We start from the raw sequence: 13,521 nt of genomic DNA, 5'->3' as shown, positions 1-13,521 counted from the left end.
CTACCACCCCTCCAACGCCACCGCCGACATCGCCTTCCGCTGCCCGCAGTCGTCCTCCGGCTGGGTAGCGTGGGCCCTCAACCCCTCCTCCTCCGGCATGCAAGGCGCGGAGGCCCTCATCGCCTTTCCCAAAGCCTCCTCCTCCGCCCTGACCGTGTTCACCACAAAGCTGGACAGCTACACGCCAGCTATCAAGAACGAGTCCTTGAGTTTCCCCGTTTACAGGAGGGAGGCCGAGTACGGGGCTGGGATGATGACGATATACGCGAGCGTCCAGTTACCGAAGAATAGGACGAGGGTGAACCAGGATGTGGCAGGCGGGGACGGCGTTTGATAGTAACGGTGTTCCGGCGGGGCATGCTACCAGTGGGACAATGTTCTGTCGGCGGGGAGTTTGGACCTGTTTCTGGTGATGCGGCGGGGCTCTCGGACCATCGAGGCAACGCCGGAGAAATGTAAGTTTAGAGAAAGTACATTCCGTTTTCTTTCTTTTTTTAAAAAAGTTACCAAGAAAAAGTTACCAATACTTACAGCAACCTTATAGTTCAAAATATTTCAGATAATTAATACTCTCGTCACCACCACCAGCAGCAGCAGCACCACCATAACAGTCTTCCCTTACTAACCAAATTAAATTCGTGTTATGCCAGACCCATGGGATCCTAAACGCTATAAGCTGGGGAATTCTGTTACCTATTGGAGCCATCATTGCCAGGTATCTGAAGGCGTTCAAGTCAGCTGATCCTGCTTGGTTTTACCTCCATGTTGCTTGCCAGAGCTCAGCATATATTGTTGGGGTTGCTGGATGGGGAACTGGCCTTAAGCTCGGAAGTGAATCTGCCGGAGTCACTTACTACCCTCACCGAAATATCGGGATTACCCTCTTCTGTCTTGCTACTCTGCAGGTATTTCTAGTGCTCCCTCTATTTTTCAGATTAACACAAATATCTTAAAATTTTTCACACACGATCTCTAGAAACTTAGAACGTTGAGAAGTTGATTATGTTTGCTACAGAAAATTTCATTGATGACAAGGATCGTAACTAATGCAATAACCACAGCAAAGACTTAACCTGAAATCTTTGCGATCAGCTACATGAATCCTATTCTTCCATTGAGTTCTGTTAAGGGTTATCTCATTTACTAAGTTAATCATTATCATATTGTTTTTCTCCAACCAAAGTTCTCTTAGACCTATCTCCAATTCTCATCTCTCGAATAATTATAATCGTATCACTTCTCTTAATTGGTGCATTTAGTGACCTCTGTTCTGATCAGGATTGCTGAAGTGAAGAACATAGAACTAGAGAGACAATTTCAATTTCAATGTCCTTCCTCTTCGTTCCGGTTTGATAGATAATGTCAATTCATACATTTTTTATGCTCCTGACCCAAGTAGTTGTAGTATTTACTATTTTACCAAACACCCATTAACGTATCCTAAAATTAGGATGTTAGATATGCAACATCATGTCACATTTCATAAATTGATATTAACATCTCATCTCTGCAACCTTCAAATTACTTTAGTTCGTATTTCAGGCAAATTCCTACCAGACATCACTACGTTATTATTTATGAATATAACGGAAGTATTTGGTCATATCCTTAGGTGTTTGCATTGCTTCTGCGGCCAAACAAGGACCACAAATACCGATTCCATTGGAACATATACCACTATGCAGTTGGATACACAGTTATAATCCTGAGTGTCATCAACGTCTTCAAGGGTCTCGATATCTTGAAGCCCGAATCAGGGTGGAAGCATGCCTATATTGCCATTATCGCAACCCTTGGAGGCATTGCAGTACTTTTGGAAGCTATTACATGGCTTATTGTTCTGAAGAGGAAATCGAGGAGCAACGAGAAATCTCACCGTGGAGCCAATGGTACCAATGGTACCAATGGCTATGGTGTATAGGAGTTCAGAGAGGCTTGTGCTCTAGTGTGTCTTTCTTCTTGAGTTCAGGTTCTGTTATACATTCTTGTATTGAGGGAGAGATGTATGTTACATATTATTCTTTCTAGTGTTAGGCATATGTATGTTAGATCGCTCGCTAGCGCATCTTTGCTTGCCATTTTTCCGCTTTTATGTTTCTCCCTACTTTCTTGTGCCATGTATCGTGATGCTTCGTTGAGGATTTCCATTGTATATTCTTATCATATTTTGTTTAATTTTGATGGTATCTTGTGTTTAACAAATTACTGTTTCTTGTTGGTTTGCTTCAAAGGTTTTGCAAGATTCAAGCTGTGTATTAATCCTGAACATTGAAAACTTCCAACGTTGAAGAAAGAAAAATAAAAGAATAGACGGTCCATTTTTTTTTTTACTGTAGAAATTTTCAAGCATCACTTAGCAACGAAATACAGCAAGTTGAGTTGTGATGGATGTCATTCCTCAACTTTCCCCTCAGCGAGATTTGGGAAATCATAGTGAAAATTATCCTTATGATGGTGAGCAAGACCAAGAACCTTGTTCTCATCTCTAATAGACTAAAGAAATGGACAAGTGATTGAAAATCTGTGAGCTGTCTGCTGTTCAAGATGACTCTAATGTCACATAGATAGCTGTGTTTTTGTTTCTGAGCATTGCCTTATTATTATGTTAATAGTTGTTGTGTGTTTGTGCGTCCTTAACAAGTATGAGCTGTTCTTCTAGTTAATTAAATAAGGACTACGTTTGTCATTAAATACTAAACAAATGTAAGCTCTCTAATTAAGGTCTACGTTTGTCATTAAATACTAAACAAATGTAAGCTCAACTACCAGAAAAATCTGTCCTGGACACTTAATAATAAGATAAAAAAAAAAAGATAAGTTAAGTATTATTAACTACAAATAGACCACAGCAACCCCCCCCCCGCCCCCCCTACCCACCCAAAAAAAAAAAACCCATATGCAACTCTTACTAATTGTGAGATCACAACAACATCATCATTAGATTATAATCCTTAACTAAATGGTGAGATCATGAAAACATCACCAATAGTAGATTATCATGTTTAGGTAACCTACCCTCAGCATTTTAGTTTATTTGACTCCTTTTATAATCAAATTGCAAATCAATAAAAATGAAGTTAACCCTCGCCCCCTCCTACTTTTTTATCCTGCAATCCTTTAATTATCAAATTGCAAATCAATATAAATATAGCCTATTCTGAGTTGCAACTTCAAGGAGTAATCCATTCAGAGGAGAAGCAGAGGCAACCCAATCCTGAACTTTCAAACATGTTTAACATCTCAAAGAGTCCAGGAGAAGATAAGTGCGTATCTATGCAGCATAAGGCCATATAGAGGTTATTGAGGGGTGCAGCCTGAAAAAGGGAAGTGCTGATTTCAGACAGGACAGCGTAAGTCTTCACCTGCAACAACCAACCTCACCTACTCCATTGGAGTCTCACTTGCTACATCCCCCAATGAGCACAGTTGTCCCGTCCTACCGAAAATGACAAGCCAGATGCTACGCTTTGATTCAAGGACAAGTTTGGTTAATATTCCGGCAAAGCTTAGCTGGACAAATGAAAGTACTGTTCTAAAATTAGGTTAAAGGGATGGGCTCTAGATGACCAATATCTGACCAAAAATTGTATTGCCTAGTTCAAAGTAAGCACTTAGTTTCCACATGCACAACACTTGAGACTTGTCTATCACATGGTGCTCAACTAATAAATGGCAGGTCTTCAACTAATATCCTCTTTTTTTGTAGAAAAGGGGAAAAAAAAATCAGTACAACCATCAGCAGGGGATCCAATCATCAGTCTAGAAAATATGAACGTTACTTTATTATTAAGGACAAGAATGCCTTGTTATAGGTTTCAAATCAACATACATGCATATAGAAGAATCAGGTATACAGCACCATCTGCAGTTTAATAGGCAAATCTAGTAAAAGATCGGACCTTCAAGGTTGCTGAGTAATCCCTGACTCCCTTAATGCATCTGTAAATAAATCCTTCAGATGGACGTTCGAAGCTGCAACTCTCTGAGACATTATATCAAAATCTCCTCCACTCCTGATGAGAACAAATGGTCATTAGTTTCGAATAATTAAAGGATATTTACATATATGACGACGTAGTTTATGCCCTCTGTTTTTAACAATCGACTTACGGATCGAAAACAAGGGCTCCAGCTTCTTGAACAATCACAGCTCCACCAGCCACGTCCCTGACACCAGAGAAATGGAGCAAAATCAACAGTGATTTTTAATGTAATCATGGGAAATTGGGCATTAACAAACTGCGTAAGGCCATTATCACACAAACTTACCAAGGTCCCCCAAATCCAAGCTCATAAAAGAGATCGATCCTACCACATGCAATGCTGCAAAGGTTTAAAGCACAAGAACCACTCATTCTAAGGGATCTCACCTGATCATAGCAGACAAATAGACTTTAGCTCCAGTAAAGGGATTGTATAAGCTTAGAGCACTTTGAAGTTTACCTTGAATAATAGGCTGTTAATTTTGTTAGTTGTGGCATCTACAGTTGATTTATCACGCTTTGTTCCAACCTGTTCAAATATTCAGAAGTAGGGATTAAATGTGGCCAGATGACATTCTTATAGCTGTTAATTATTCCTAAGTATGTGCAGGGTAATGCATGTAAGAAGACTGGATGGTTGAAGACGAAACAACAGAGATAGCTTATTGGTGAATGGTTTTGATATCCCATTCATGCTATGGATGCCTTCAAATCTACGAATATATTCCTCTATAAAGAAGACTTCTGAGTAGACAAAAAATACATGGCCCCACTTTGATGCTGGTCTTAACTTGCATCAAGTCGCTTAGTAAGGATGAGTGCTAAGTACCATATGTGTTTGTGCGCGCATGAGCGCGTGTACGCCCCTTGCATCCCTTAGTAACAGGCGTAGACTTACTACATATGCAAGCATCTTTTCACACCTGACAATGAGTATTTCCATTTTAAATTTAGACAAGCAGTAAGGGCTGATTTTCCAAGTGATGCAGTAATCAAACTACAATGTGTGTCAAAGGCACATAAGGGAAATTAGATTCTAACAAAACATGTGTCCCACCCAACCTATGTAATCCCTAGTAACGGGGAGTGGAAAAAGAAGCAAGGAAAAATAAAAAGAAGAACAGGAGGAAAAAGATTAAGATTTTGGTCTCATGCCGAGATCAATGGCATCATGCCTAGATCAATAGATTCCCATCTAAATTAATGGGCTCATGCAAATAAGGTGCCACTTTCAAACATAGAGTTTCATACCTAAAATCAAATCAAACAATCCATCAAAATCATAATTCTTTTCCATAACATCTTCAGAATAACTATATTGAACAAAATGAAGTCTTTTATAAACATAAATCTTGATCAACAAAAAACTAATCTCTAACAAAAAGAAATATAATCATACCAAAATAAAAACTTTCCTAATAATTAGATTCTAAAAAGGTTCCTAATCAATTACAATTCATAACTGGTAATCAGTTAAGTCCACATGAAAGTTTCTAGTGAAACCAAAATTCTAATATTAAAAGAAACTCCGAATTAAAGTCGAGTTTTTCCTTTTTTAGTTTCCTTCATTTTTTTTCATGATTTTCCAAGAGAAAGTCATCCTACATCAAATCTCCCTAATTGTAAACCTCGACATCAAGTTTAAAATTGAAAAAACTCAACCTTGAGTTTGAAATTGGATAGCCTGATGGCTACTTTGAATCACTGTAATTGATAAAAGTTGACAGCATATTTGCTTTTGTTGAAGAGAAATCATTGAAGATTAGCCTGCATCTTCGCTTCGGTTTTGATACCAAACACTGGTGAAAAGAAAAAAGTATGGAAGAAGAAGAAACTATCATGATGAAATTTCCCCAACTCTGGATACAGTAAGGCTTACCACCAACAAAAATATCCTTCCTCCAAACAGAACAATTCATGCTTTGAACAGTGCCAGTCATGCATTTACCATCACCATAAGACCATTCAAAATTTCCTAGAAACTCTTTGTGGCGCGTTTACCAGTTTTACCATCCACATACTGTTTTGATCCTCTAATTCGTTAATTATCAATGACCACTGATCTAAATGGTGCAATATATTGTATAAACCCAAAAGATCTTAGGAAACGTTTACATTATTAGTATTGCTATGATTTGATCTAATCCTCATAAAATAAAGCTCTGATAAAGAGACCAACGACGTCAAATTAAGATAAAAAAAGTAAGAAATATATTCACACTTTAGTTATGAGCAGTGATAGAATGGTAGTTGGAACGACTCAGATGTACCTAAACAAACATGAAATAAATAAGTAAAAGATCAGCAGATGGCTGTTAGAAAGAGAAAATTGCCCTCAACAGAAATGACGGCAGAAAAAACGATTCATGTGACCTACTCCAAAAATTTGGGTTAAGGCTTTATAGTAAAAATAACATGTACTGAAGTGGCATAAATATGGCAAACATGGGAACCTGCAATACACGTACTATGAGCATAAAATCAAAAGACTTGTACTATTTGAAGAAACCATATTGTGAAGTTGTGAACTATCTTCATACCTCTGTCACGAGCAGGGACTTCACCAGCTCAGATTGCAATGATGCTAAAAAGAAAAAAAAAATTAAATCAAAAGGAAATTAAAGGTCAAAAAAATGCTAAAAGAATATTCCTCCAGTTGAACATTCTATCATGAAAATATTATACTGCAGACCAGAGCTATCTTACCTTTTATAGGATCTCCATTCAAGAAAGCACCTTGCCCTCGGACACCAGTGAAAAGCTACAAATCAGATTACAAATTTTTTTATTTTCTAACAACACTACATAAAACAGATTATGCATCTCATTTCAGAGATAAAACAATTAAAATTACTACTATGCAGATACATATAACAAACTTTGTAAATCTAAAGAGCCCTGAACAAATGATAATGTTTACAAGTTAGCAAAAAAAAATGTTGGAGTACATTGGACAGGTTTTTTTTCTCTGTATTAATTGAGTCTGGTTTGTGGTAGCTAATACAATGGTTAATCCAGCTTGTAAATCAGTTTGATTGTATAGAATCATAGCCTGTTGTTCTTAAGGCCAGAAATAAGTCAATTTGGTATTATGAGAGTTCTGATCCACACAACATAAAATAGAATAACCATATACAACTTCTGGCCCTTAATTTAAAATTTATTTAACAAAAATAATGGAGAAAGACTGAAACTACTTGGGTAACCTTGACTATAACTTAAACAAGATTGTGATTGAACAAAGAACAGGGTTACAGTTAACGTATAATTTGCAAAGTTGGCGATGTAAACATAGTATAGAAACATAGTTCACTTGCCCAGATTTCAGAAGAATAATTGAAAATCAGATATGCATAATGTAATGTAGAATTATAGAGTAAATTCCTGATACATGTGACATTATTTCCTTGATGTCAGAAAAGAATCTCTATAGAAAATTCTGTTACTAATCAACCAATCATAAAACACCAATGTGCAAATTCATTGACTAACAAGCAATTGCAAACCAAGTTTGCATGGAAACTGGATTAGTTTGTTTAGTTAGTGTAAGAAATTTAGCAAGCAACCATCAAAATCAAAAAGTATTTTCATGTAAGCTTCACATATATTCTGTTGTTAATTAATGTTGTTTACACCAAATGTTATTGCAACTTCTCAGGATCATTGTCATTGAAACGCGTCTTCTGAACCTATAGCTATTTGAAAATTTGAAATTTAAATATATTGCAATTTCTTTTATATCAGTGACACTATATGTTGAATTTTCTAGGCATGGTTGGTAATGTACTGTCCTGTCATACATAGTGGTGAATAAAGTGTTTTCCTAAATTTAACTTCGCAATTGAACCATTTTAGTGTTAGTCACTCGGCCTTAGAATTCTTCATATTAAGAATCTAAATTATGTGGGCTCTGTGTCTGTGATAACCAAAAAAAACTCAAGTAAACAAGGAAGAGAGACTCCGCACTAATCGGTTGGAGTTGGGTTTCATTTGTTGCACCATGTCTATAAACAAAAAAATAAAAAGAATGAAAGAAAATTGTGGAGAGAAATCCTTTTAAAAAAACCTATCTTTTGCTTTCTTTTCCCCTTCTTTGGTTTGTGCTTTCCTCCACCGCTCTCACATTCTTTCTTTCTCAATTCTTTCTCCTCTTCTTTTCCCTTCTTCAGGTTGCTCTTCTCTCTATACTCTCATCTTCTCTCTATTTCAAGCTCATTGTGTTGACAAGACCAGCTATTTGTGGGATCTTAGATCTGAGCTCAGAACTGAAAATAGATTAGGTATCATATTTGCTTTTTATTCTTGTTTTAAATTATCTAAAGAATGTAATAGCATCGAGAACTCCAAAACTTGTGACTTGAAGGTTTTGAGATTGTCATCTGAAACTTGTTTTTCCCTTCTGGCATATAACAAAAGCTCAGATAAAATTTTGAAAATATCGTGTTTTTTTCACTCCTGTAAACCGTTGACATCTCTTTATTGGAATAGATACTCTCGCATGGATCTGAATCGCGCAAAAAAATTAATAACCATATGCTTTTGCAAATCGAGTAGTCATATAAGTCCTCTGCCCTGTACCTGTATTCCTTTTCTAAATGCGCACAATGCATACAATCTAGAGGATCATGACTGTTTTGGTATAGCGACAGAAGTTTGGTGTTTTTCACTTGTGCTCTTCTTCACCTTTGTAAAGACTGCTATAATTTTGTGTACAAGAGAAGTTTTCCTGAACAATTTATTTATAGTATCTTCTTAGTTGTACCCTCGTTAGGAATTCTTTCGTCTTTTGATATGCAACTTAGTCAGGACTAGAGACAGTAGTCCTCTCCTGTCACAGGGAAATAAAATAAGAAAAAAAGCGTTCTATTATTTAAGCTGAAGTTAAGCTAATAATATTTATTTAATAATACATTTTTGAGGAGTATATAAGTTTAAAACCCAAAACTTAACAAATTGAGGAATTATTTCCTAATAGCTAAAGTTGGTCTCTATATAACAAGCCTCATAGTACTTAACATATCACTGAACACTGAAATACTACTTATGGGAAAAACAGAATCCTACACATTATTTATCCACACAATTTATCTGTTAAAGAAGGGAAAAGGGGGAAATAATAATAATAATAAAGCTGATCTTACATAGAGCAGGTTTTCTTTTTTCTTTGAAAAAAAAGCAAATATACAAGAATTTTTTAGTTGGAACTAAGAATAAATGTCTTTCTCTTTGTTCTGCTCATCAAAACATAGTGCTTCTGCTTTTACTGTAATTCTATCTACTAGTTACCATTTATTAGTATATGCGCTTCAGTTCTTATTATTTCAAAACCATAGCTTTTTAATTACAAACAGTGAAAATAAAATTATACATTTCAACATGGCAATTCTGTATGTGCTCATGAGTCATAACTACCTTTCATCTTCAACCTCAAGAAATTACAATTAGGCGAAGCTCTTATTAGTTAGAATATTGGATTACTTTTAATAAATCTGGGATTTACAATTAATGTCTATTTGTACTTCCAACATTTTTTTTCCAATTTTACATGAACTACGATTCTACATCACATATTTAAAATAGTGTCTGTCCAAATCATTAACGATTTTGTTTCCACGTCAAATGCAAGATTCCTAAACAGCAAACAATCAAAATGTTTGCAACTTTCTAGCCAAGTTGACAACCATTATGATAGATTTAATGAATTGTTGATGAATATCCTTTCTATCCAAATAACTTAAATTAAAAGGAGAAGTTAGTGATGTACATTATCTTTTGCACATTTTTATGAACAAATTTACGAGGACTGTAAGAGAATAAGATGTTAGAGCACACATAGACACACACCCAAGAAAAGAAAGTAGGAAACCAAATAAAAGAAAGAAGAAAATACCTCATTAAGTATTGGGTTGTATACAACACCAACTGTAGGTACCTTTCCAATTGTAAGACCAATCGATACACACACAAAGGGGTACCTAAAAGCAACTCAGTCGTATTAAGAAAAATCGTGGCCACATAGAACATAAAAAGAACAGAACAATTTAACATGGCATACTTCAGAATGAACAAATTCCATTTACCCGTGAACAAAGTTAGTTGTTCCATCAAGAGGGTCAACTATCCATGTAGGATGATCAGTCAGCTCAGAAGTGCCAAATGCTGCAGAAGTTTCTTCACCTATAAACTACAGGAACAAAATTACCCTGACAGTTCGGCACAGTGAGGCGTATAACTCAGATGGTAAAGAGTTCACCTTATGCTCAGGGTAGTGTTTCTTAAGGTGATTGAATATAAGATCTTCACATGCTTTATCCGTCTCCGTCACCAAATCAACCTGCATTCAATGTCATCATTATCTCTATAGAACAGCATATGGAGCAAAACAGCAAGAGCACTATTATAAATAGCGGTAAATAGCCCCGCAACAGCGGCGCTAATAGCATTAGCGGTCCCTTCCCGCTATGCTATCACCCAATAGCGATGACATATTGCGGAATATGCGCTTTCCATTCGCAAAAACGGTCAATAGTGTACCATAACGGTAAATAGTGGACGATTGCATGCGAAATCCGCTTTTTGACTGCTATTTATAAAAACAGTTTGAGGTTTATTTTTTTAAAATTAAACCCGACCCTTCACCATTTCATTCCACCGTCTCCTGTGATTTTCGGCATACTCCCGCCACCTCTCATAATCTCTAGCACCTGTCTCAGTACTTCCTCTCACCTCATTCGTCGTGAGCTCCTCTTAGGGCAGTCTTCTCACCGCTCAGCTCTTCTTCTCGAAGACGACAACTCTTTGACTCCTCCAGTCATCTTCGATATTACGTGATGGTTACTTGTCTATTTTATGTTTAGGGTCTCTTTAAATCATCAAATATGTACTTTTAGATTTTTTAGATTTTTCTTTAATCTTTCTCTTTTTAGTATTTATACATATATCTAAACTAGACCGCTATTTGACTTTGCGTTTTTTACCGCTATTTTGTCGCAATAGCCCCAAAAAGCCTTAGCGATGTCTTACCGCTACGCGACGCTATCCGCTATCGATAACCTTGAGCAAGAGTAAGACACAAATAGGTCTATATCTATTATTGTTCAAAGTTAACCCACCCAAATACATTTATTCAACTTGTAGACGTTGGACTAGAAACAGTGTAACTCGTGATATAATATTTAACTTTTACAATAGTGAGTTATTTTAGTAATAACAAACCAAAAACATACAAAGTGCCAAATTAAATTGTCTCGTCCCTTGTTGGAATTTGCTATACAAACAATAAAATTCTAAAAGGATTAAACATTTTTTTTTCCCCCTCCAAACTTTTAGTTTCTAACACCTTGTAAAGCAGAAGAAACCATAAAAAGATTATGATATTATTTAGAACTCACCTATTTAAACTTCGAACAGACTGCAATTAGGCTTGTAAAAGCCCCAGGACAAGGCATACTATTGACGTGTAATACACAAATGACAAATTGTGGATAAAACAATAATCGGAGTTTACATATGGTGTGAGTTTGAGTTCTTATCTATGCATGAATTTATATTTTTAGAATAGTTAACACTAAATAAACCAAATTTTGGAGATTAAGAAATAGTTTCAAATCATATGCAAAGCAACCACATCTAGTACGCTTATTTCCACCTCTTTAGTTATCTAACAGATTATAAAAATTCAACTAACTAAAAAATGAAAAACCATAAATTTCCAGCATCGATTCAAAAAATTCAACTTTATGTAACCTTCAAAGTAAGGCATGGAGAATAAATATCAAAGTGATATTAACCCAATTAAAACAATTAATAAATGCCAAAATCAAGAGTGCATAAACCAACCCTATAGCCTAATTAAATAATAGTTAAATATAAATAAAAAAATAAAAAATCAACATGCATCATTTCATCCTTTCCCTGCAGAATGGCAGATAATTCCTACCATCAGCGACAGTAAATTAGGAAAATCTTGAAAATTTCAGCCCACAATAAACAGAAGCAGACAACAGGAAGAGAATATTGACAGTTGATACTTCAAAACAGACTCAGGTGAAATTAATAATAACTAAACCCATGTTCCCTAAATTTTCTGTTCAACCAACAATGAAAATTCTCAAACAATAAAACCCATACTGCAACTTTAGTTCCTGACACTTCACACGAGTAGTTTCCTTTAAAAAATGCTTTGGTGATTATATCCCAATAAATCCGATTTCCCAAAAATTCTTACTTTTCCTAGAATATTTAAGATAAGAGGCTGCGAAAAGAAAAAGGATGATCAAAGAGACCTTACGCAGGTATTGCAGCACAGAACAAAGGATTTATTGACACTTCAAACGAAAATATCAACACACGCTATGCAAAAAAAAAGGTCTCACCCTTCGGCTATATTTGTTGCACGTTCTGATGATGGTTTCTTGAGACCTAAAGTCATGCACTGTATTCAAATCCAAATTTTCGAAACCTGTCTAATTGAAATACAAAAAGACCCAAATTTTCCCCTCCTTTCCTTTTCAACAAATGACAATGATAAATCCAAATGCTAATTATAATACTGTCCTCAGCTAAACCTCCACTTAGCTAATACTTGGCAGAGAAATATCACAATGCAGGCTACACAGGACTCCTGTAGTTAAGTCCTAGAGTAAATCATTATTTTCCAAACTTCAACTTCCCAATAACAATCTAAACTAAAAAATATAGTAATAGCAAGCCCTAAAAACCAATTTTAACTGTAATTTGAGTTTCCCTGTTCCATTATAAAGCAGAATTGGCAACAAAGAGACCAACATCACTCAAACAACAAAGAGTAAGAAATAACCTAAAAAGTTAAAGAAACTAGGAGAATCGAAGGTATCACCTGCCCTTTGTGCTCCACATTCTTCTTCTCGTGAAATCCTTTACGAATAATCTGCAACATCCAATTAAAACCCATAAAACTCAAAGCTTGAATACAAAATTCACAACATCAAATTAAAATCCAAGATTAGGGTTTCAAATAACCTCTCCGGCGCTTTTCGCAGCATCCACGGCGACGGCGAGGAACTCCGAAAGGGAACCTAATTATTACCACCAAAAAATTGCAAATCGACATCGAATCAAATAATTCCCTCAGCATTGACTCAGGATTTTTAATTTTCTAAAAAAGGAAAATGAGGTAAATTAAATTGGTAGAAGAGAGCTCGCGTACCGTTGTCAGCCATTGTCCGTGATTTTTTTCACGCTTGCTCGCTGCGAATGAGATCGATCGCGCTTTACTTTATAGGAGATTTTGTATTAAAGGTCCCCTACATTACATATAATTGCGATATAGGACCCATCTCATTTTATTTTTCCTCACTTTTATTTTTTGTTTCCTGGCATGAAATTGTTCAGGTTCAAATAATTTCTAGCTTTTAAAAGAGTCATTAATCTCGTATTAAAAAAAATTGATTGAATCTCTAATGACTGCTGCCAATATTTAACTCTTGTCACTTAGAGGGCATAATTGATGAATATGAAATGTTTTATTTCATGATTTGATATCAAGTTTATTTCAAAA

The 13,521-nt window shown here is 35.7% G+C and overlaps 1 protein-coding gene and 1 pseudogene across 1 annotated transcript; one reads left to right on the top strand and one right to left on the bottom strand.

Annotated features, from left to right (window-relative positions):
• Window positions 1–2,175, top strand: part of LOC109820988 — a 2,636-nt pseudogene extending 461 nt beyond the window's left edge.
• Window positions 3,755–13,243, bottom strand: LOC109820443 (inositol-phosphate phosphatase-like). The gene is made up of 12 exons (XM_020386584.1): window positions 13,171–13,243; window positions 12,984–13,039; window positions 12,841–12,891; window positions 10,237–10,317; window positions 10,064–10,167; window positions 9,874–9,958; window positions 6,690–6,744; window positions 6,524–6,567; window positions 4,444–4,512; window positions 4,270–4,370; window positions 4,111–4,167; window positions 3,755–4,013 (listed from the first exon to the last, which is right to left on the bottom strand). Exons 1-12 carry the CDS (start codon window positions 13,181–13,183, stop codon window positions 3,902–3,904), a joined length of 828 nt encoding a protein of 275 aa, XP_020242173.1. The 5' UTR covers window positions 13,184–13,243; the 3' UTR covers window positions 3,755–3,901.

This window comes from Asparagus officinalis, chromosome 8, assembly GCF_001876935.1.
Source record: "Asparagus officinalis chromosome 8, Aspof.V1, whole genome shotgun sequence".
Taxonomy (NCBI): Eukaryota; Viridiplantae; Streptophyta; class Magnoliopsida; order Asparagales; family Asparagaceae; genus Asparagus; species Asparagus officinalis.
This window is presented reverse-complemented; position numbering and strand designations above follow the sequence as displayed.